The sequence below is a fragment of the Coturnix japonica genome, chromosome 2, assembly GCF_054131305.1.
Source record: "Coturnix japonica strain WE chromosome 2, WE-NBRP24, whole genome shotgun sequence".
NCBI lineage: Eukaryota > Metazoa > Chordata > Aves > Galliformes > Phasianidae > Coturnix > Coturnix japonica.
Genome location: NC_140664.1, coordinates 19,361,149 through 19,386,633, shown reverse-complemented (window position 1 = coordinate 19,386,633; position 25,485 = coordinate 19,361,149). Strand labels below are relative to the sequence as shown.

General features: G+C 36.4%; 1 protein-coding gene across 9 annotated transcripts in view; it reads left to right on the top strand.

The window, feature by feature from the left end:
* Window positions 1-25,485, top strand: part of VPS13B (vacuolar protein sorting 13 homolog B) — a 394,840-nt gene that overhangs the window by 57,587 nt on the left and 311,768 nt on the right. For all 9 annotated transcript variants that reach the window (XR_014942476.1, XM_015856027.3, XM_015856030.3 and 6 more), the window contains 5 exons: window positions 1,802-1,993; window positions 2,584-2,753; window positions 4,457-4,651; window positions 6,055-6,179; window positions 22,062-22,246. Coding sequence is in view for 8 of the 9 variants with exons in the window: in XM_015856027.3 (XP_015711513.2) it covers window positions 1,802-1,993; window positions 2,584-2,753; window positions 4,457-4,651; window positions 6,055-6,179; window positions 22,062-22,246 (867 nt within the window). In the remaining variant the exon portion in view is untranslated. The remainder of the gene's footprint in view (window positions 1-1,801; window positions 1,994-2,583; window positions 2,754-4,456; window positions 4,652-6,054; window positions 6,180-22,061; window positions 22,247-25,485) is intronic.

The following is a 25,485-nucleotide window of genomic DNA, read 5'->3' as shown; positions in this document are numbered from 1 at the left end:
AACCTCCCTTCCTCTTCTGCTGAGCTCTCTTCACCCAGAAGAGGGACTGGTTTCCTATAGCTGATAGAAGATTAAGTTATTCTCAGGAAACCAGAAACAAAACATTCTTTCTTAAAGAAAAATAAGATTTGCCTTAATGTTGTGAAGTGCACTGTGCCCTGCTATTCCACTGTGAATCCTTGCTATTCAACCATGGCTTGAAGTTCACCAATCCTCCTTGACATAATGGTAGGTCAGCTGTCTGCAGCAGCTGCAGTTCTTGCTGCCCAGTCTGACCAGCTGTTCTTGTCTTGCCCTTTATGTTAGTGCAGGCAGATTATCTTGGTGAGGAAGCTGGCAGAACTAGAATTTGGAGATGCAGTGATTTTCCAGGTTTTGTGTTGTAGTTCTCTTAGAAGTGTGTATTGTTTCTTAATGTAACAAAGTCAGGAATTCCTTAGACTAATTCAAGGAAATCAAGTTTATTTGCATCCAGCTGGAAAGCAGTAGGGATGGGATCTATGTTGCAGAGTGAGTTGGTGTACAAGATTTGGATTGGGTGAGGGAAGGTTAAGAGTTTGGTAATTACTTGAAAATACTAATGATAAAAAACTTAATGGGAAAAGTAGGTGCGGAAAAGTAGGTGTGGCATGTACATAGCCTTTGGTTTCTGTGGCTTATCCTCATTGAAAGAGTGCAAGGAGAGTTTGTCAAATGGATGGGTTTCTACTTGTGCAAGTGTGAAACTGTGAAAACCATCTTGAAAAGAACTGCAATGACTGCCTTGTGTGTTTATTTCCTATTTGTCAGAGCTCTGACCATAGGGTTATGAAAAACTGTGCTATCTCAAAAGTAGGCACTATCCAGATTCAGTGAATGAATTAAGCTGTCATCTTCAATGCTATAACATTTTTTTCTATTTAATCTATTTAATCTTGATTCTTATTTTGTCAGACTGTTGATTTTGCATACTGGTTTGTGAGGTATATAATGTTCTGTGCTTGTACCAAAAGAATGAAGGCATTGTCAAAATAATGAGTTACTGAGGGGGGAAAATGAAAGTTTGTGAACTAAGTGTTACTACTGTGAAGATTTTTTTTTTTTTTTATAAGCCATATGTATGTAAGATGAATATTTAAGTGTCTGAAATGTCTTTAACTGAAGTGTTTTCCATAAGTATCTTTAGAGAAATGTAGGCATACTGTTTTATAGCTTGTAGGTGACTAGTATACATTGAATGCCTGTACCTCATTAGGAGATAATGATTGTTATACTTCAATTGGCACAGTACATTATGAACACAAGTTTATTGATCTTTTGGATACAGAGACTTAATCCTTTTATTCCTGTGGTAGTCCTTGAAAAGTTGTTTGAGACACAGTGATTAAAGAAGTTTTCTCACTGCCCCTGCTTTACCTCATCATTGAATGGAAGTGAGGGCTTATCTTCAATTGTCAATCTGATTTAGAAGGTGTTGAAAAGCAAAGCTGTTTTAGCATCCTCGTTTAAAGTTCTGCAGAAGTTTGGCTGTTGTTAAAGAATCAAAAACTTGAGAGTTACAAAGATAGTTAAAAAGTCCCTTGCTGACTGGGTTAGGCTGTGCATGGTGGTGAGTCAGAGTCTTGCCCTGTTTACTAAACATTAAACAAGAGTTATTCCTGTCCAAATACATTAAAACTCTTATAGTATATTCATGTATTCAACTTGTGCTGTATTCTTCTTGTAAATCTTTGATTGCTGTATTTGATACAAAAGTGACTGACAACAATTTTATGTCCTGTTGTTTGGTTTAACTTGTTGCTATTTGTAAAATTTCTTGTAGTTTCTGGGAATCAGCAAGATCCTTCTTCAGTAAAGAATGAAGAGCTTGGAAATGTTCAGGAAATGTCTACAAAAAGCCTCATTGTGGGGCCACTCAATCTTCGGCTGGATAGCAGTGCAGTGCACCGGATAATGAAAATGATAGTTTGTGCTCTAGAACATGAATATGAGCCGTATTGCAGAACTAAGCCAGGTTTGTGCCCATTTCCTTTACAAAATATACAGAATTAAACCAGAACTTCAGTGATTCTGAAGCTGCAAATTCCATGTAGTTAAAATCTGCCAGGGAATATTACCATTCCAAAGAAGAAAAATTTAAAGTAAAAATGAAACATTGATATGTCCCCATCAGTGCTAGCTCTTACAATAATTCCAGGCGTTTTGACCTTCAGATAATCAGAAACCATTTGATTCAATGATTAGTTTCTTGTTGAGTAAAGAGCTTATTTCACTGACAACTTGAAGTTCTCTTTGTGATCTTAAAGGAGAAATAATGCCTGTTGACATTTGCTTGTTCCAAGTAATAGTTAAACTGGACAAAAAGTGAATGGTAATAAGTTGTTGTAAAACAGATTGATTTTCTTGTCTAAAACTAAAAGCGCTTTACGGATTTCTCACATCTAAAACTTGGATTTTCTATTTTGATATATGATTAAAATAAAAGATTAAGTGTATTAAATGTGAAGGAGGACAGAAATCTGCTTTCTACTAACTGTTTCTGAAAAAGCCACAGTTTTCTTTTATATATTTTATTCAAATTTATGTACTCTTGGTTTATTTTAGATGTTGTAGATGGAAATAGAACTATGCCAACCTCAGAAGAAGTAGCATCATTGGAAGAATACATTCCCACTCGGCTTACAACGTTCACCATTCTTAAATGCACAGTTATAATCCCTGTGGCAGAATTCAATTTACTGGACCACTTGATGCCTGTCATCATGGGTGAGAAGGTATGTTTGCAGCAATGCTTACTTGTGTCTTCGTATTAGTGCATATTATTCCTTAGAAATGATTAAAGCTAAAATATATGAAGCCTGTTGAACACGTAGTACCTTAATACAGGCCTGGTTACACCTCTGCTTTTCATTTGTCTTCATGGGAAATACTGAAAATTGAAACTATACCTAGGGTGGAACTGAATTCTCTCATTGGACTATTATGCTTTGTGCCAGATGCATTACTGATTCCCAAATGAGTTTGGTACACATGAACTTTCCATGCAGATAACTAAGGTCAGCAGAGCATGCATTAACTAGCTAGAATTTTTAAAACTGAAGGTATGTACTGATATGAAAATAACATTTGGAGGAAAAAGATTTTAAATCATAGAATGGTTTGGGTTCATGTTAGTCATTAAACACACATGAAAAGAAATAGCTGTGACTTGATGTTTTTTAGAGAAACCTTTGGATCAAAAGCAAACTTGTTGCCATTTTGAAGGTCTTCCCATACTCAGTCATACTGGAAATGTTTGAACACATATACTCAGTAGAGGCCTAACAGGCAGCTCCGTTTATTCTAGTCCCAGCCCTGATATTAGCAAAACTTAGGCAGTTCTTGGACATGCAACTGCTGTAGATCATACTGTGTTTGATCTGATTACTTAGTAGTGAATCAGTTTTTTTTCTCCTGAACCTTAATGATTCCTCCTTTGTCTTAAATGTTCAAGATTTTCAGGGGAACTGATCTGCATGCAGTGTTGATCAGAGTGGTCTGTGGTACTTGGAAATGTTGAGAATGAACCAACTGCAGGGAGAACGAAACTTAATAATAAATAAAATTTAAGAAATGACCCTGACATGGTCAGGAAGTTGGACTGCATGATCTTGGAAAGTCCCTTCCCACTGAACTACTTTAAAGCACATAAATGTACTAAAGCAACAACAGTAAGAAAACATTCTCACAAGAAAAAAAAATAAAATAAAATTTTTTGTGAAGTAATTAGCTCAGAACGAGCCAGAAATTCTGTTAGCTAACAGTGGGGATTTGTTTTTATCTTTTGGGGACATGTAGCGTAATTTCAGCAAAAGAATCCCATACTATTTTTATTCCCACAGGACGTCCTTCCCTTGTGCAAAAAGTTGACGTATAGTAGGGATAAAGCAGTGTTTTGTAGTGAAGATTTAGTTATGTTTATCTCCTACTGCAGAAATGAGAATGTATTTTATTAATAAGAAATGACTAGAAGAGAAAAAAATGTATTCTCAATTGAATTCAATTTCTAGGAATTCTTGTCTGATACTTAATAGTTCCAATGAGTTTTTTCACAAGTGACTCCTAACTACATATTCTTTGTACTTGAGGGTAATGTTTTTTGTTTTTTTTTTTTCATCATCATCATTATTATTTTTAATTAATTTATTTTTTCCAGTGGGTTGTATTTTACAGCAGTTGTCAGTATCTTTTGTTCCATTTACAGCAATGGGAGTTGTGGAGAGTTTTGCTATGCTAAGCATTCAGTAATCAGTATTCAACATGATTTGATTAACAGAATTATTTTTATATCAACCTGTAAGGCTGTGGTAATCAGTACATCTTATTACATGCGGATACGTTTCTTTTGTGTGTGTCTGGTTTGAGAGAAAGAGATGTTAAGAGTGTGTAAACAATACAATGCAAGCATAATAGTTACATGTTTTTTCCCCCCCCATAGAACTTCAGTGGATTGCTGAATGCTACAAGCTTCCAGCCCCTGCGGCCTTTACCTTCTATCAGAATATTGGTGGATAAAATCAACCTGGAACACTCTGTACCTATGTATGCTGAGCAACTGGTAAATACGGTCAGCAGCCTCAGCCAGCCGTCCGATAACCTTCTTCATTACTGTTATTCACACTGCTATATGAAGGTAAAAGAAGTCTTGAGCTCTGTTCCTTATTGCAGGATGCTGAAAAAAGGTTAAAATAAGTGTAGATAATCCTTCACGGTAACATTAAGTTTCCAGGGAGAGTGTTTTCTGGATGTGCCAAATAAATGCATTTTGCAGAACATTATTTGGGATCACTACTGAGTGGAGCCAAATGTTCTGTAGCACAAACACAGAACTTCATCTGAAGCAACACTGCAAACTAATTCCAAGGTTCTTGTGGTGGTATTGAGTTAAAATAATTTGAGGAAACATTTCCTTTATTTAAAGATAACAGTTGCAGAGTGTGTAGATTACACTTAATTACAAGTAGCAACTTGCCGTTACATTATTAGGAAGAAGCATTGCCTTTTCCCTGTATTATTACAGCAAAATCTTCACAATGAGGTATGCAAAGACTCTTGCCAAACAATTTCAGATATTTTCATTATAAGAGGAAAACACTTCAAATGTTCTCAATTAAAGATCCATTATAAAAGTTCTTATTGCTAGGCTGAGTGAAATCTAAGAAGTTGTGAAATTATTCAGTTGCCATCTGCTCAGATTTTAATGCAATTGAAAGCTGAAATCTCAGAACAAGTTTTAAGGTAATCTTGCATACTTTTAGGACGAACTTTCCTCTCAGGCAATCTGAAAGACTTTTGAATACTACTAAAATCTTAATATTTATTATTGATTGCTAAAATTTCCAGTTATCCATTCATTTGAAATTCTTACTGCCTGCATGAAAAACACCGTCCCAAAATTGCATGATAAGGTTTCAGTTTTCTGTCTGATATGTTTTCTCCTGTCACATATGAAGTGATTGGGACAGCAATATGCAAGTCATCTGTTTGGTTTTTGTTGGAGGACTTTTTCTGTTCAAGAGTTTTAGCAGCTGTTTGATCAGCTTTTTCAAGAGAAAGAGTATAATTCTGAAAGTTACAACTGCCCCTTTTCCATACAGAACAGGGGAAAATCATAGAGTGTAATGGAGATGAAACTTATAGGTTGTCTCCTCAAGAGAAAAACTTTGAATGCATCATCTCGTTTCCTTAAATACCACTTTTCAAGCTAATGTTACAATTAGGAAAAATGAAGTTTGAGTCAAAGTCAATGTGCAGTTGGCAGATTTAAAAGGTACAGAATAATGTATTTTAACTGTTTTATGAATAATTCTTATGCTTTGGCAAAAAGGAAATATGTAAAAACTATTTTTTTTTTGCAATGCACGTAATTATAATATAAAATATTCATAGAATCAATGCAATGCATGTAATTATAATACAAAATATTCATAGAATCATGAATTGCAAAAAAATTATATTGAAAAGAGTATATTGAAGTAATCTGAAAATGATCTAATCATAATGATATACAGTATGACCAGCTGTATTTGTTTTCAGGTATTTGGCTTTCAAGCAGCACTGACCTCTTTGGACGGTAGAGGACTGTACAGCTTCCCTGTTCCTGTTATTCCCTCGTTCAGTACTGCTCTTTATGGCAAACTGATCAAGTTTCCCAAATATTGGTGAGCATGAAGGATGTACAGTGTATTTAAGTAACATACTCATGTTTGTAATGAATAGTTTAAAAATGCCAAGCTTCATACATACATACATACATACATATATATATATATATATATTTATTTATTTATTAGAGGCTCTATGTATATTTCCTTAAAGTCTTTGTCTCTTTGTCTCTTCTGTCTGTCATATTCTACTGTGAAGTCTGTTATTGTTAACAGATCTCTTTGTAAGGTTGTGTGTCAGAATTTCAGATCTTTGTTTGATTGGATGAAAGAAGATGCTATGCAAGCTCTGTAGTAAATGAACTTATGATCATGAATGTCAACGTATAATATATTTTTTTAAGATTTGCATTTTCTTGAAAATAGTTTTATAAATACATTTTGGCTATTCATTGGACTAAGTTTTCTAAGCCTCTAATATGTTTTTTAATGATTAAATCCTTGTAAGGAATTCTGCGTATAATAACAAGTAAACAGGATAACGTGTCAAATATTTTGACGTCATAGATTGTGTTCTGTAGTTAATTTGTTGTTTGTGAAGGTTTATTAGGTTATTTGAAAGGGGGAAAAATAATGTACCGGATTCATTCTTAGTTCTACATACAGGGTACACTAGGTTTTCTCTTACAAGCTGTGGTAACATCTTAAATAAAAGACATTTTTAGCATAATCTGAACACCACCAGGTGGTAGCAGCTTAATTGACTTTCTAATATTTTCCATCAGCAGTCCATAACAATGCTAAGCATTTCAAATGAACTGCTGTTTTGTTGTGATATATTGCTTAAAAAAAAAAAAACAAACAACAACAACAGGATAACCAATAATCAACACTTACTAATTAGAGTACATTAGGACTCTGTTAGGATTGACAGCCTTTCCTGACGTAACCTGACATTTAATATTGAGCTCAGGTCTGTGATACTTAATGGTGGAAATACGCTACCATTTAACCACAAATTTAGATTTATTCAGTATATTGTAATTGCTCACGGATCTACATGATGATTTTAGAGCTTAAAAATAGTTGAAAAATCTGTTGAGCTAGTGGTATTTGAATCTTAGTGTTTTCTCATGAGTGCTTTTGTGCTTTCTTTTGCATTTGCCTGCTGTCGCTGTGTTTGGTCATTTGTGGTTGGTTTCTTGCACTCTCACACATGTGCTGCTGTGTGCTGGTTATCACATTCCCTTTCATGTGCTTTGTCTGTCTTTCGCTGCCTCCCCCTCCCCCTTGTATTATGATGTGTGCCCAACTGGAAAATAAAGTATGGTAGACTAATAACAGGTAGACTAATAATGTGGAAAAATAAAAACAAGAGTGGGGGGAATGGTGTTGCCTTAAAAATAGCAACTCAAAATTTATTAAGATTTTTGTGAGACCAGGAGGGGTGTACTTTAAAGAATTTTAATAGTAACATTAGCACTTTGTGTGACATGATATCTTTCTAAGGGTTATTTATTTATTAGCAGTGTGAAAAAATTAAATAAAAGTAACTTATTCCAACAATTTATCTAAACTAAGCAACACCAATTTGCGGGTAATAAAGTAGAAAAACAAATGAGTACAGCAGCAGCCAGGTTAAATGAAGTGTAGTTTGAAGTGAATAAAACTCCAGATGAAATACATCAAATAGCACTTGAACTAAATCGAAATCAGCACGAGGACTGAGAGCTTCATTGAAGTCATGCAGTGAGTGAGAATTAGTCTGGTAGGATAACCTGGTAATGTCATTAAACTTAAATTCATTTTCCTTCCCCCCCACCCTCCACCAAATTATACCACCTGTTTTATTTGGATTTTTAGATTTCACATTCCAGAGTTTCTTAAAGTACACACATCTGATGCTACATGTGTTCTTCTATTTCGTGGTAGAAAATATATACCACAGACATACTTTTAAAAACAAAGACATTTTATGAACTGTTATGGAATCCCTCAGGTAGTATGTTTTGAGTTAGCAGTGAAAATCTCAACTTTATTTCTGACATAAATCAGTAGAATAGCTTTATTTTCTAGTTTCAATGTAATAATCTCAAAATATACTTTATATTAAATATTGTTGTAATATGTATTTTGAAAACTTCAACTGATAAACATCAGTAGCATATTCTAACAAAATTTCAGCAACAGTCCAATAAATTCCTGTAAATTACTGTTAAGGTAGCAAAAGTGCTGTTTCATTTTACTTACTAGATTGATGTCTGCTTTAATTTCAGTTAATACACATTCTTCTGGTAAATGAAATTGATTTAAACTTACTTTAAACTTAATTTAAACTTAGTTAACTAAGTCTTTGACATCTTTTAAATTGTTGTATACTCATGTTTATATTTAAATAAAAACATCTGGTATTTTATTTTTGTCAAGTATAACAAGATGCATAATACTATGTTAATGTCAATATTTTACAGCTCCTTTATGTAGTGTTGCATGCCAGACTGTAAAGCAGCTTTCAAAGCTTTCAGGAGGATGTCTAAAAACAACTGAGAATTAGCAGAATATAGTTTAAAGCCCAGAATGGATGACAAGAATGTTTATGGGCAAACAGAAATCTTGAGGGGAGTTAAATAATTTTTTTTCTTTTGGCTGCAATTGCAATTGCTGTGGTAACAGATGAGGTAAAGCTGAACTGCCTATCCTGAGTTAAGAACCCTCTATTATTTATAAAATTCCATGTCACTTCTGCAGAATATTAAAGAGTTAAAAAGTGTAGATTCTGAGTTATCTTCCTTTGTTTTTTCTGATATCTTGATTTTTAGAACTGTCAACTATGTTTTATAAGCCTGAAATTAGTCTGATTGTGTCCTTTTTATCAATTTTTTTTTTTTTTCCCCCTTCTTTTCTTGTCTATCTTGACTCCCTTCCTTTGACAGGTACTCTAGACTGTTGTCTTCCATTATAAATTTCTGGGAAAGCTCACTGTCTCCACCCGTGACGGTTTTTGATTTTCTGAAACCTAGTGGAATATGGACATGATTAGCCTTGATATTATCTATCTCTGCATCCTTTCTGTTTGGTTAATTATTGCAGTAATTCATTTTCAAGGTTTGATAGTGAGTTTCTTCCTTATATTGAGACCAGAGCAATAGCTGCTGGCTTGCTTTCTACAGGGAGCACCAGCATGGACTTGTGTGATATTTGGTAATGTTAAATATCTGAATGAACTTTTCATAAACGAGTTGGTGCTGGGTAAATTAGTGACTGGGATTTCACAGTCTGTACTTCAGTGATCACAGAATACAGAGTAGTTATTGAATATTCTTGATACCTCAACATCCTATAAGTAACCATTCAGATGATGCTGAGTGAGATCACGTGGAATGTGTGGGACAACTACAGGATCAAGCCTAGCCAGCATGGGTTCATAAAAGTCATATTGTACTTGATCAACCCGATCTCCTTACATGACTGAGTGACCTACTGGATGGCTGTTGATGTAGTCTACCTGGACTTTGTCAAAGCCTTTGACACTGTCTCCCACAGTGTTCTTTTGGAGAAGCTGGCAACCCGTGGCTTAGACAAGTATACCCTTTGCTGGGTAAGGAACTGGCTGGAGGGCTGGGCCTAGAAAGTGATGGTAGATGGAGTTAAATCCAGCTGGTGAGCAGACATCAACGGTGTTCCACGGTGGTCGGTAGTGGGGCCTGTGTGGTTCAGTATCTTTATTGATGACCTCGATGAGTGCATTAAGTGCACCCTCAGTGAGCTTGCAGATGACAGTGAGCTGGGAGGGAGTGCCACTCTGCCTGGGAATTGGAAAGCCCTACAGAGAGATCTGCACAGGATGGGTTACTGGGCTGAGGCCAATGGGATGAAGTTCAAAAGGACCAACTGCCAGGATCGGCATTTTGGCCACAACAACCCCAGGCAATGCTACAGGTTTGGGGCAGAGTGGCTGAAAGGTTGTGTGGAGGAAATGGATCTGGGGGTGTTGGTTGATGCTGAGTCAAACATGAGCCACCAATGTGCGCAGGTGGCCAAGAAGGCCAATGGCATCCTGGCTTTGTATCAGAAGTAGTGTTGCCAACAGGAGCAAGATAGCAATCCTGCCTCTGTACTCAGTGCTGCTGAGGCTGTGTCTTGAGTACTGTGTTTAGTTTTGGGCTTTTCATTAAAAGAAAGACATTGAGGCCTTGGAACATGTCCAGAGAAGGGCAAGAAAGCTGGTCAGGGGTCTGGAGTACTAGTCTTATGAGGAGTGGCTGAGTGAGCTGGGATTGTTCAGTCTGAAGAAGAGAAGCTTGAGGGGGGGACCTTGATCTTTATAATTGCCTGAAAGGAGGTTGTGGCGGGGTTGTAGTCAGCCTGTTCTTCTGTGCAGCTGGTAATAGGACTAGAGGGAAGAGCCTCAAGTTGAACCAGGAGAAATTCAGGTTGGATATTAAGTACAATTTCTTCTCTGAAAGAGTGATCAGGTGCTGGAATGGGCTGCCCAGGAAGCTGGAGTCACTCTATCTGGCGGTGTTCAAAGAATGTTTAGAACTTGTTCTAAGGGGCATGTTAGAGTGGGGAAATAACTATAAAGGTAAATATTTACTATGTCTCTACAATCTGTTACACGTATATTAGATTGGCATGCTGGGTCACAACCTCCTTTTGGCTAACTATTATACAACAATATTGAGAAACATGCATTGCCAGCAGCCTGTGGCATTTTTAGTTTTCTTACCTGACAAGCTTTTGTTTCAACTTGGTGGCCACGTAAATGCCAGATGGATGCTTTGTACACATAATTACATCCTAAATTTTTCATTTATAACTTTAACATTAGAAAATTGGTGAGGGTTCTGACAACTTTGCACTTCTACTTTTTGGATTTCTGTTAAAACTTTAGTTATTGTAAAAGGAACAGTGTAAAAAAAAAATTATGTATATATATCTTTTCGTCCTTTTACAGCCTTAGTTCTATTTTACTCCATCATCCCTTACAAGTTAAACATCCCTAGCTTAATCAAAGCCATGTAATGATATGCCACACTTTGGCACAATTCATCATTTTACTCATGCTCCTATCCAATAAGAATGTTTGGTGTGTACCCACTCATCTGGGCTGTCCTGATAATCCTGTGTGCTGGAGCACAATTGAGACCAATTCATGTTGATTCACAAACAATATGGCTTTTGAAGATCCAGTTTGCTGAACAATTAGAGGTTGTTGGTTAGCAAGGAAATTGTCTTACCAGCAAGGTGCTACTGTGATAACAATGGGACATTTTAGGATTTGCTGCATGCTGAAGGGGGAGGATTAAAAGCAGGTAATGGGGGAATTGAGTGAATTCTGTCCCTACTGCAACTGAAACATACTTTCAGGGTAGTTGGGTAGTTCCATGAAGTAGTGTTGCTTACAGCTAAAAATGGTGGTTGATTTGTGAGCTTGTGAGCTGAGAGATGCAGCTGTCATGCAGTTAAGCACAGTGGTGCACTAGTATGAGACAAGTGGCAAGAAGCACAGACATATCCAAAGACTGTGTTAGATCATAAATCAAGGAAGTTCTCCAATAAATTGACACTTGAGTCTTGAATTTGGCAGCCTGGTATATTGGCTAGTCACAGTAAATCAAAAGTAATGTCAGTTTTGGTTGAATGTGGATTGTGTTTCACATGGGCAGTTGAGGGGTATGCTTGGTTCCTGAGTCAGAAGCAGAAACAGGTTGAAAACACATGAAACTCATTTCGTAGCATTCAGTTGTGACTATTAGTTATGTCAGTAATTGGATATAACTGCCAGATGAAAATTCAGGGTATCCTTCGAAACAGAAAGTATCTGAGATTGCACAACTGAACATCAGCATATGGGACAGCAGAGTGTTTCATCCACATCAGTGTAATGTGAGTTAGAGTTAGCATGTGTGAAAACCTGCTTGAACTGTTGAGATAATGTCAGTGATATGGACTGTGCAGGAACTGCCAAAAACAGTTGTGGCTTCTGAAGAGGTATAATTCCCTCAGATGTGAACAGTCTAGGGAGTATACTGGATTACTTCAGCATTGTTACTTCTATGCCGTTGCTTAGAAAATGTGTCACATCAAAATGCCAAATCGAACTTTATTTTAGTTGGGATTTTCATTGTGGCCGCACATCGTTGTTGGAGGAGCAGGTATGTCAGTGTATCACAGTTAAGTTGTGAACACCGCTACAGGGTGATTTAACAGCTTTAACATGAGAATGATCTTTCACTGAAAGCAGTTTAAGTGATCTTTATAATAAAAATTGAGTAGGCAGTGCTTGCATGTAAGAATGAATGCGTGTAAGGAACTTCCTTACAGAGTATTTTTTTAGTTTGTGTTGATATTAATACATCAAGGTTCAGCAAGAATGTTTTGTGACACTTTCAGCTGTGGTCTTTTGGAAGGAACTGTTGTCAGTTACCAAGAAGGACCCTCTGCCCATGAGGGGTTTTGCGTTCTGCGTACATGACTTGTAGCTTGATTACTATGATTACAAATTAACTTCAGTTGGAAACTTCTAGTATAGTTTTTTTTAATTAAGTCCAGATCTAATGTTACTGCTTCTCAGCAGATGTGGCAGGCAGCATTCAGCAAATCTGTTAAAAGTTCACTTTTTAATCAATGTAAATTGGAAGCAGTTGTATTTTTCAGTATTCTCTATGAGGAGGAAAACCAGCGAAGTTGACTGCAAGGGGTGGTCATCTGTACTGTTTCTAGTGTAATTACTTAGGTTAATTAATCGTCAAGGCTCTTCAGTGAAAATAAATTAAACCTATTAACTAGTATCTGCTCAGGGAAAGTGGTTGCACATGGTGAATACATTATCCTGGTTTTAGTAACTGTTGCCATTAGTATTTGCAGACGTTTGCTAAGGAAAAGTAAATGGAACACCATTCAAAATGTGTAGGATTTTCAGGTTTAAAGCTGTTTCTTGCTTTACTTGAGGCTGGCAAGAGATGTGTAAAATTTTGTTGTAATGCTGAAGTGCTGTCATTTTGAATTAATGCTAAAAAAAACTGGGATTGCAAAGACATGCATCTTTTTTGCTAGTTGCATCTGAAAATTCCCTTTCTCTTAGTATTATCAACAACTGTAGAAAACTGGTTAGGATTTACAGTGATTCTTACTTTGAGTCTTTACCCGTGTAAACTCTGGCCTCTGGAGATCCACTGGTGGTGATTCTTTGCACAGTGTTTGTTCTTTCTCTCTCCAGAATTTTGCCTGCAATTGGTGCTTTGTATTATTTTTCTCCTTAAATTGTGTGATTGAATCTTGAAGAGAAATGTCATGAAGTTGAATCTACACTACTAAATAAAACATGCCAGTAACCATCCTTCAAGAGAACTTTTGGCATGCTCGGTCTGTTCAACATTGCTTAAACATTGTTTGAGAAAGCATAGTTGGTATGTACAGTCACAGTCTGTTACTGATGCCTGCACTTGGCCTTGTTTAGCTGTCTAGTTGAGATGTAGCCTGCTCAAAACTTGCATCCTGAAATTAAGAGTACATAGAACAGTTGTTGTCATAGTTGTGTCTGTTTTGGAAGAAGTGTACCTTTGTTTTACAGTTGTTCTTTTCCCTTCATTTTATTTATTTATTTATTTATTTATTTTTAATGAAAATGTCCTGGGAATTGATAGGAATAAAAGCATTGCTGTAAAATTTTTTAGCTGTTCAATTCTGTAACTGCGAGAAAATAGGTTGACTTTACAGGCATTAAGGCTTATAGTTCCCTATAGAATTATGTTGTTGAAATAGTATGGAATTGTATACCATAACATATCCTTAGCCTCTGTAGATCTGGCCTCAGATTGATAGCCTTTGTTTCCACTAGGAGTGCAGTACCAGAAACTCTCTGGTCTTCATACACCTATTTTTGTAAGCATGACAATGTGACAAGATGAGATTAATTGGATAATCATCACAAGTGGTGACCAAGTAACCGTGGACCAAAAAACTTTATGTATCTTCAGTCAAAGCAACACATGAGCCAAATATAAAGTCATATTTATGTGCATGTTCAGCAACACCTTTGAAAGTATACAGAATTAATCTGTCTGTACATACTGAGGAACAGGTACTGTGTCGAGCACATACTAATGTTTGGATCTCCACTGAACCTGTATGTTTGGTATGCATTGTCTGATTTTCATTAGCTTTTGATATTACTAGCATCTTGAGCTTCTGGTTCCTGAAACAGGTTTGTTTGTTTGTTTTTTCTTTTTAAGAATTTTGGAGGGCAGTTTGAACAAAAAAGGAAGAACCAAAGAAGAACTAAAATCAGGCTTCCCCTGCTTGAATAGATTGAGAGAGCTGGGGCTGTTCAGCATTGAGAAGAGAAAGCTCTGGGGAGACCTGATAGCAGCCTTTCACAGTTTCTAAAGTGGGACTGTAAGGAGGAAGGGGAGAAACTCCTCAGTAGAGTCTGTTGTGTTAGGATGAAAGGAAATGGTTTCAAACTAAAAGTGGGGAGATTCTGACTGGGTATAAGTAAAAAGATTTTTACAGGAATAATTAAGTTTTAATTCTGCAGGGTAGGGTCATCTCTGAGTAGCTGTGCTCTGGCGTGTGGAGCAGTCCTCACCATACATAGGGCCTATGAACTGGGGAGTATACGGGGCTGTTTCTATTAAATAATATATCTGTAATATTCAAATGTACTATAATTTACGAAGAGTAGTAAGACAACAGTTGAATGCTGATTTCTGAGTTGAGATTTGAAATCATTAACTTGCTGGAATGGGCCAAGATGAAATATCTGTACATTTTGAAATGAATTTATTAGAGATAACTGATTTGTATTTGAGCTCCCTCCTTTTGCAGCTTACCTACAAATAGGAAGGATAATTTGACAGTAACTTACAGGAAAAAAAAGGATGAATGCAATTTTAAATGATTGTATTGGATAGAAATCTCTATTAAAAAAAAATCTTTGTGCCCCTGGAAATTCAGTACTACAAAAATACCTGTAAGCATCTATGTTATTAGGTGCTGAAGTGGTTGAGTGAATTTCCCTCACATTGGAACAGTTGGTTTCTGTGAGAGTTACTGCTTTTTCTTCTGGCAGCATGAAAGCAAGATGGAAGTCTTTGCTGTTCTGAGGGCTGCCCATTGTGGTTCTTGCTTTCCTGATAACAGCAGTTTAGACATGTCTCCTTGTCATACGGCAGCAGCTTTCATGTCCAGCTCTTGGTTTATGCCATCATGTTCTGCAAGCGACTGTTGTGGCAGCTTTCTTCACTGAGCACCCAACGTGTTTCTGAGCCCTCCTGGCTCCCTGTTTTACCTGCTAATGACAACCAAATGGCTCTATGTGGCAGATTTAGAGGATTGATTTAATGGCTGTTGCTGCTGCTTCTGGGAGTGTGTGGAGGGGGAAATGGGAGGAAAAGGGGAGAGGAAGGGGGTAGAGGTGGTGTGTCTGGACAGCGCACTACTTTATTGGAAAGCAGTTTCTAAGGCTCTGTTCCACCCCGGTGGGTTCTGAGATTTGATTATATTGTGTTATCTAAAGCAATGATGCTTGCTTTACAGAAGCTGAAAAAAAAAAAAAAAAAAAAAAAAGTAATGCTATGTTCTTTCTCTTAGCAGTTACATAACTCTGCTGTTCAGAGGTTTATTCAGAACTGCAATTCTAACTTCTACCTGATTTCCCTTGGTGGTTCCATTGGTCTTGATTAATTACATCTCCAGCCAAAGCATCTTTAAGTTCCTGCATATTTCCATATCCACATTTTCTATAATTTACCAGCAAGTGGTTTTCCTGAGAAGAGGCCAGGTGTGGCTCAAATAGTTGATGTAAAATGCACTGCTTCTAGTACAATCCCCTCTGTACCACCTTCGTAAAGCCACTTGTTCCACATAGGAAGTGTTCTTGCTTCTTTCCTTTTTTTTTTTTTTTTTTTGGTGTTTCTTTTCTTGTTGTATTTTTTAAATCTCAGTTATAAGTACCAAGTTCTTTTATTTGGATCTCTTTAGACATAATGCAGCTAAATTATGCAGTATTTATTCCGTCCCTTCTCCTTCTTCCCCAAATCCTTTCGATTTCCATAAATGACAGCAAAATTCCTTGATTCTAGTAAAGAAAATTGCCAGACTTCTTGGAGAAGTGAAGGAAAAATAGATACATGAAATGTAAAAGAAAAAAAAAGAAGTTCAAAGCAGTCATTGATCGCATTCTATGAGGTGTTTCTTATCCCTTGTTTTCTGTTTTTTCCTCACACATCCCTGGGAATTAAGAAGATGCCATTTCTTAGACTTGGAGCTTTATATCGAGTGCATAAATAAGACTGAACATGTAGTCCCTTTTTGGGGACCAAAGTTTCGAGTTCCTAATATGTGTGTCCAGATTCTTGTGTTTTTTGTTTTTTGTTTTTTTCCCCTAAGATTTCTTCCTTCTTAGATGTTAATAATATTAGTAATCTTTTTTTTGGTTCCTGTAATAGTGCATTTGTTTTTACTGTGCTGTACAGGGCTGAACTTTATTGTTCTATTCATACTCTCGTGGTAATGAGAACCGAGAATGCAAATTCCCTCACCACTTTCTAAGATAAAAAGTTTGCACTTGGCCTGCTTTGCTTTATTTTCCCAATTGTTTCAAGGAAATCCCTGCCTTTCTGAATTTCATGTATGAATTAATGCTGGCAAAGGTGTTTTCATCACTCTCTATTTCAATTCCAAAAATGATGCTAAAAAAAAAACAACCAAACTTCCAGAATGTAGACAACAGTCAGCTTAGAAATGACAATTGTTCCCTTCCAGTGCTGTATTTGAAATTTGCAGAAAGGTGTTAATTCATTTTTTTAAAGAAAGGTTGCAAAATTTCCGATGTAGTTGTTCTCTTCCTTGTAGTGAATTGTACTATTAGCAGTGCTTTCTACAAATAAGATGCAAAAGACAACAGCAGCTGTCTCACCTGCTTACGAGGTGACCTAAAAGGTCTGACTTCCTTAGTGATGCCTACAGAGCCCAAGAAGTTTAGTAGGCATGAATTCTGGAGTTGTGTTTGAAATCAAGACTTTCAAAGTAGATTTAATCATTTGGTGATAATAAGGTGTGGTTCTCTTGCACTATTAACTATATAGGGTCTTAAGACTAAAAGTTGTGGTAGCATATGTGGTTTTGTCATATTGCTGCGTTGTTTTTTTTGTAACAGTGACAGTAGTTCTGCATTGAAAAAAGAATTAGTTCAAACTGTAGTGGTTATATTCCTTTCCCGTTCTTCTACCTTAGTGCTGTGTTAAAAGATTTGATGCTGTTTGCTTTCCTCACTGAGTTGCTTTAGTTTTGTTAAGTAAAAGGATCAAAGTGGTCATTTTCTTGATATGAAGGATCAGAATAAGTAGAAACATGGATTTGACGCATGTGTGTAGGTTCCAGTCAAATATAGGACTAACATACATTTTCTGTTTGCCTAAGAGGAAAGGTGTATGAATGCTGACTGAAATTATTAAGGTGTTTAAATTACATTCAAGTTCTTTTGAGGCCCATTTGCTGGGTTCTAGTAGCAGGTTACTGGTTTTGTTATTTTGGAAAAAATGAACTAATAGTTTTTTACCATACAGGATATGAGTAATAAGAAAAATTAAATTTTTGGAAACATTTTGCAGGTTCCAGCACTGCAGTTGGGGACTCTATATAAACCTTTGGAGCCAGCTGTTCACCACTATATTCTTTCAATCATTTGGAGGTGTTGATTTTAAAAGAATGAGTTGCTGTTCCTGAAGTCTACAAACTGAAAATATTTCATAGCAGGCCTGTGAATTTAACATGGATTGGTTATAGCGATGTCTGTCTATGGCAGATAATAAGGACCAATTTGTGTTTTCATTCAAAAACGAGGAAGAAAACTTTTCTTTAATGGTATGCCAGATTCATCCAAATATTTCAGCAAGTGTGTATTACAGTTTGTCAGCAGACTGGGTACAACCAAAGTGTATTTAAAAATCGTTTAATTAGGATAGATTCATTTTCACTCCATACCACTACATAGCAAGACTTGCTTGTTCATATTTCCTTAAATTTATTCTGGAATTTGTCCAAGTTTAGCTTTAATGAGTAGTCTATCCCGCTAGTTACATTAGGATTTATTTTCCCCTGGAGAAGGGTGTTAGAATTGGTAGTTTTTTAACCTGTTCAGTTAAATGAACATATGTTCAGAACTGCGTCTTAACTCTTGAGTGTAAAGATTTGAGAAATAGTTATTTCTATTGTTGTTACAATTTTACACTGCGTTTTAAGCAGTGGCTTTAGAAACCAATCGTGTCAGAACTCTTTTAATATGGCAATGAGTTTTGATAAGAAGTTGTGTTCAGTTGCTTATTACATATTTAATGATAGAGTATTGATATGCTGGTTTGGCTTACTAAAAAAAATTACAGATTTATTTTCACCCGTTGCTTGAATGTATCTCTTGAGTCATAAACTATGGTTAAATGTAGTTCAGTACCTTATTAATGATGGATTTTCTGTATTAACAGGTGCAGTTTGGTAGCAGCCTTGTATGTTAGGTTCTTTTTAAATGCATTATTTGTGTTTCAAAACTATCATAATAAATCCTGAATTATAAATGCACTTTCATCACTAGCCAGGACTAGTTAAAATTTCCTTTAAGTAACATTTGCTGCACATATGGTACAATACATTTCCCTTCCCTGCACCTTTATGGCCTTTATTTTTTCTATAAAAAAGGATTTATTTTCTTCAGCTTCCTATTCCTCCCAAGTTATCTGAAAAGGAACGGTGCACTTCATTCCTCTGGGACTGTTAAAGTACAAAAAGCTTAGAATTTTGCATATTGTTTAAAAGAAATTTCATACACTGTGGTTATCCTAAAGGGAACGTTTTATTTGAAACTTCTATATTTCATATGGCTCAGTACGGTGGCTGTTAAATGAATAGTCAGACTTCTAAAGTAAGACCTGTTCCACTGTTGCATTGTATGCAGCTACTGTCATAGCTCTCCGAAGCCTGCAAGTTTAGTAATACTTGTTGTGTATGTCCTGAATTTTGTTGAGGGAGATTTCCTGTCCTCTTCATTCCCGATTTTACATTGGGAACCCATCTTTTGGAATCTTCAGATGTATATTTTTTTGGGAGGGATAATTTTAGCCCCTCATAATGATATTGAATAATGAAAGGAAGAAATAGAAAATATAAACTAATGACAGTTAAACTGCACTTCTGCAATAGAATTAATAGTACAAGATTACAGTAAGTGGCTTCATAATAGGAGTGTTAGATTTTGTTTAAATTGGTGTCACCATACATTACATTTCTTTTTATGTTTGCAAAAGCTTTGCTAAAAGACGTCTCATTTTCATGGGAATAGATTTACGTAAGTAAATTTAGGTTCTCACTTCAACCAGCGTTAGAAAAGGCTGCAGTGTTGCAAGACAGCAGCATGTTCTTCATGGCGCCCAGGGCTTTTCTTCTAGTGACTAAAAAGCTTCAGTATATTTATAGTGGGGGGTTATGCATGTATCTGAGCAAGTAAAGTAGGTGGTGATTTTTGGCCAGTTGTGTTCCATGGAAGCTGATCTCAGTGTTTCAGAGTACATTATGTTGTAAGTTTCCTTCGGCTGTCTGGATCAGTGGTTCTGTATAGATTATTTTATAATTATTTTTTAAACCAGGCAGCATCTTTCCATATTTACGTATTTACTGACTTTACTCATATTATTTTCAGGTTTTGTCTCTTATTAAATCTTGTTAAGTAATAATAGTTTTCTAATTAGAGTATTTCTCTTAAGGTTTGTTTGTTTGTATTTTTGAATGGTTTTCTTTTTTTCAAATGTATTTGGATGCATTTTTTGTCTCAAATGGCCATATGGGGTATTTGTACCTTTCAGGAGAAATGCTTTCTGGGAATCTGCACAGTGTGTTTGAACTACACACTTAGGCACAGAATGAGCTTCAGGAGTTCTATATAGATGTTGTGTACTCCTTTGATGTACTGTGCTGCACTTAGAGCAGTAATCTCACGCAGCATGTGATCTGTTTGGATCCTCTAGATAAATCCTTACGGCTTTCAAATTAAAAAGCAGATACAAAATATGGGAGTTCTAAATTTCAAAGATTGTTGGTTCATTTCAAACAGTTTTACCAAACTTTTCTTTCTAAGTGAAATTCCTAATACCACACACATCTGGCATCTCCCATACAATCACAAGAGTTTTTTCATCCATCATTTTTTTTCTGGAGATGGCACTTGAAGCTGACAGCACAGTCATCTTCAGCTTCAAATGAGTTGTAACTCAGAGGCAGTTCTGCTGCTGTGCTTCTTCCTTTTTTTTTTCTCAGTAATCTGTAGATAGATAGAACAGCTGGCTCCAAAGGTTTATATAGAGTCCCCAGAGTTTCCTTCACTTGGTGGAGTGCCGCTCTCCTGACTGAGGGTAGAATGTGCAAGGAAATCTCTTTATTGCCAGAATTTTTGGCCCTTCATTCTGCTAGAGATTTTAGAGTTTGAGCAGAAGGAACAATATTTTCACTAGCTGGCTTCTGAGTTCAAGGAGCATCCTGCAGTCTCCATCTTGTTAGGTATGAGACCTGGAGAGATTCTAGGTCTGCTTATTAGCAGGTCTTATCTGCAAGAAAAGACCAAACAAACTCAACTTCACACTGTTTCCAATTCTTATTTTACACAAATGTTTGTGGGTTCCATTGTTTTGTCTGATTAGCATGGGCTTAAAATGTGTGATTATGTGATGCATTGAGAACGTCTTGGAGGGCTGAAAGATTACATGGCAAATGTGAATTCATAAGGCATATTAAAGCTAATGTGGAAAAACCACCAAAACTAAACAGATCACAATCACATCGTCACTGCTCTCCTAGCATGTTTCTCCTGCTTTCAATATTTAGTGTCTAAATTACTTAGTTGATGGTGGAGATGAACACAGAACCCCAGAATGGCTGAGGCTGGCAAGGCCCTCTGTGCCCCTCTGTCCTACCCCTGCTCCAGCAGGGACACCCAGAGCAGTGGCCCCAGGCCCACAGCCAGGAGGCTTCTGAACATCCCCAAGGAGGAGACCCCACAGCCTGTGGGCAACCTGTGCCAGTGCTCTGGCACCGCGCTGCACAGCAGTGCTGCCTGGTGCTCAGAGGAAGCCCCCGTGTTCCAGTTTGTGCCCACGGCTTCTTGTCCTGACACTGGGCACCACTGGAAGGAGCCTGGGTGAGCCCTCTTGGCACATTCCCTTCATGTGCTTAGGGAATCCATTACATAATTTCTGGTAATAATGTAAGTACAAGAAGAAAAGGTAATTCATTTCTATGCAGTTATTGAAGAGCTCTCCTGTTGGTACTGGGCTACGCTGTCACAGAAGAGTTTATTTCCTAACTGGATGTCCTTTACCTTGTCCTGCTCTCCAAGTGCCATGAAGCCCCTCACTAGATTATAAATTTAAAAGGAATGAAAAATATTATTACCTATTTAGAAACATTTAGTGAATTGAGTATGTCAGCCAAATATGGAATATGGAGGTAAATACGGAAAATGTGGATTTTTGTTTTGTACTTAATTGTATGGTTATTGCATATATAGACTTTTGTATCACTAGAAATATTTCATTTTCTTTACTGATTCACAGTAAGATTTCAAATAAACATTTTTCCATTAAAGTTTTGAACAGAATTTGATTTGCTGATGTGCTTTTATTTCAATATGTTAAAACCAAGAGTTAGATTAAAAATAGTTATTTTATCTCATGTTTTACAGGAAGATGCGAAGTTAAAGTATTTAACAGAACTCTTATTTTGAGTGAATTTTAGCATAAGCTCTTTTGGGATGGAATTTTAATAGGCACATGATTGTCTTTACAGGCTTAATTGCTTATGGTCTGCTATTCTATAATTCAGCTTTTGAATTGTTATTCTTCTGCATCAAACTAATGATTTTTTTTTTTTCTCTCTCAATATTTTAAACAGGACCAAGCGAGCTCATGTCCCACTAACAGAATGCATATTTGAACTTCCAAATTTGACAGTTCAAGCAACCAGAGCTCAAACCCTTCTGCTCCAAACTATTTATCAGAGCTGGTGTCATCCTGCTGGAAGTGTCAGTTCTGTGGTGGTAAATGAAGCTTTATTGAATGAAGTCTTCCAGTCTTCGGGTAAATATGTGATACTTTTGGTTAAGTATGGTAGATTAATACCTTGATTATAATAATATGGAGAACTGTTAGCAAATGTGCATGCAACTATATCCTTTAAATCCCTGTTTTTACGTAAAGTAGTTAACAGACAGAATGTTTTTTGTGTGTATATGAGTATTTATAGCTTATGCTTAGAATCCAGGATGTAAGTTAAGCCACTGAGCTTCACTCCTTGGCACCAAATTCTGGATACATTTAATTTTCCCATACACGATAATTTTTCCATAATTCCCTCATCTAAAACATCCACCCTTTCTACCTTATATGGTATAATGTTCTAACTTAAGATCATTCTGAGGTGAAGCTTTTGGATAAAATAAAAAATACTGGATTATTAAGGGCTTTATTAATCAATGGCGAATAGAAGTAGATCTTTTTTAAAGGTCTGCATATGTTTTTCATCTGGTTCCACAAATAAATGGTTTCTGTTGTGAAACAGCTGAAGACATACAAGTCTCAGAGGTGATGATGTAAATAATGAAATTCGCTACCTGTCATTCTTTTGGAAAACATCCAGGGATTTCGGGAAGAAATTATGCTTGCTAAATAACTCCTTACTGATAAAATGCTGAGACTATCACCTGCATGTGTTGTCTATGCATAACTATTTTAATGAATCTGGGTCTGCATTAGCTAGCTCATAAATAAACTGGGACTTCTTCAGATGTTTGCATTTGGCATTTTGCTAATTGAGGTCACTTTAGTATTGGTATTTTCTCAGCATATTGAATATTGGCATATACTTCTCCCTTCTCACTTGTTTCCCTGAGTGAATTTATTTGTTATGGCTAAAGTTAGGAAAACAAAAGATTTGCTTTTCCTGTCCTTCCTTCTCTTTCCTGTGTGCAAAGCTATTTCATTAATGTTGGTGTGTTAATTTAAATACTGTTTTTTAAGGATTTATCCAAGATTGTCTGCTGGTACTGGAATTAAAGGATTTAAAAACGGAGCTGGGGGATGCTGATAAAGAGACTGAGTTTCATCTTTGAAAAGTGGGAAAGGTTCTTGTATTTAGATGTCACTACTGTTAAAACATTGCCCAAATCTTGGGGGGAAAAAATGGTGAGAGTGGTACAAATGAGAGTGATAAAAGAATGTGAAGCCTTTCATTCTAGGGAAATCCTTCTGACTTTGGCAGTCTGACATTCCAGGACAGTGCCTTTTTCAGCATCTGCATGTAGACATTAAGTCGTTTGCTGAATTCCTTGTGTATTCAGGATAGAATGTTGTGTAGACTTAGAATTGTGAAGAAATTCTTAGATGAAGGATGTCTGACAGATTTTCTTGCTCTCTGTAGGAACAGTTTGATTCCAAAATGCCATTTTCTGTTGTTTCTGATACCACCAAGGTTTTAATAGAGTTGAGTCAACTCTTGCATTTGATATTGCACTGTGCTCCAGCTTTCTTTATTTCTTATATTTAAGAAAAGGAACTCCAAAGCTGAAGACTGTGTGGGAAAATCTTAATTTTCAATTAAGAATTCTGTAATAATCTGACTACAAAGTATGATAGGTTTCTGAGATTATTCCTGATAATTCAGCTTTTTCTGTGCACAACTCTACTGCTACATGGATGTTGGACCATTCGCCTTTGTCAAATCTATCAAATGCTTGTTTGAACATCTTTCTTGATCTGTATAGGTTTTGTCAAAAAGACTGTGATGTTCATGTATATATTCTGTTTTAAACCATGGACTTGAATAGTGTGTGACATCCTTTAATTCATTACGTGGTTTCCTAAAAATACAGAACAATATTGGGAGATTTTGGCCAGTTTGCTGGGAGGACCACATCATAAAGGTCATCCAGAAGATAATATGTGTGTGTGTGTGTGTACATACATATATATATATACACACACACATGCACACACACACACATACATATATAAATTACATATATTACTGTGTATAAACACAATGCAAATAATTTAGATCCTCTGAAATCTCCATCATTTCCAACTTTGGAGAATGTGTAAAGAGAATGTATCAGATATGGTAAATCGTGATTAGAGGCAGAATGGTAGATTAGACTACACAATCATTGTATTCTGCAAATTCATTTATTAGAAATATGGAGCACAAATTTTAAGTACTTAAAGTGAACGAACAGCATGCTATGTTTGTTTTGATCTCTTATTATGGCTTAGTGCTTGTCCTAATAAATTATATGCTTCTGTAGTTCTAATTCACATTAAGTAGATGAAGAGAGTTTTGAATTCAAAGCTACGAAATTATTTCTGTCTGCAAATTTGCTCTAACGTTTGGCTTGTTTCATTCTGTAAGTCTGCAACATTTTGTTGGAATACATTTGGATAAAATTTAAGATCATGCTTTGTAAATTGTGCTTATACTTAGAGGTGGATTGCATATACTTTAATGGCAGCATCTATATGTGTGTGGAATTATGTATAACTAGGAAAGTAGCATAGCGAAAAAGAATATTTGTAATTTTTTAATTATTAAAGAAGGCACAGCTGTTAATCACTGATACTGATACACTAACATTCACCTTAGCTTCTCCAACACAAAATAGTGGTTGAAAGTTCAACTTATTTCTTATTTGCACTGTAGTTAAAGCCTTTGACTAGGCAGTCAGTCTTTCTGTAGTATTCTGTTACTCATCACATTCTCTCAGCATTCTAATCTTAAATTGATGTTAAATAAGCTGACTGATTTTTATTTCTCTGTGTCTTCCTTTCAGAGGTGAGATTTAGGCTTTTCTCATTTTTGGACATCAGAAATCCATCTCAAGGTTTACTGATATTTTCTTTTGTGGTGTGGCTGAACCTGCAGTGAGCACCTGGTTTTGTGGCTCCTAATTTTAGAGAAATTGGAGAGGGTTGGTAGGCTATTGAGACCTACGTCTGGGTCTTTACATGTATTTCCATTGAAAGTGATTGAAGGAACAAAGTTTGGATAGTGTGCTGAGAGGAGGCTAAGGCAGAATTTCACAGTGGCATGCAGATACTTGGCAGATCTGCCAAGAAACTATCTGCCCAGTGACTGTCTTCTCAGATACAGATATATGGGCGTATGAGCCCTGGAGTCTGCTCTAATGCTGATTCTTTGATTCTTTTTCAGGAGCCCTTGTTTCCACCTGCTGTTGTTTGCCCCTGAGCTCCTCTAGACTTGTGCAGATGGGCTTTTAAAGGACTAATGGCTTCTGTGGTGGGCCTAGGAGTAGCTGGGCAGTGGA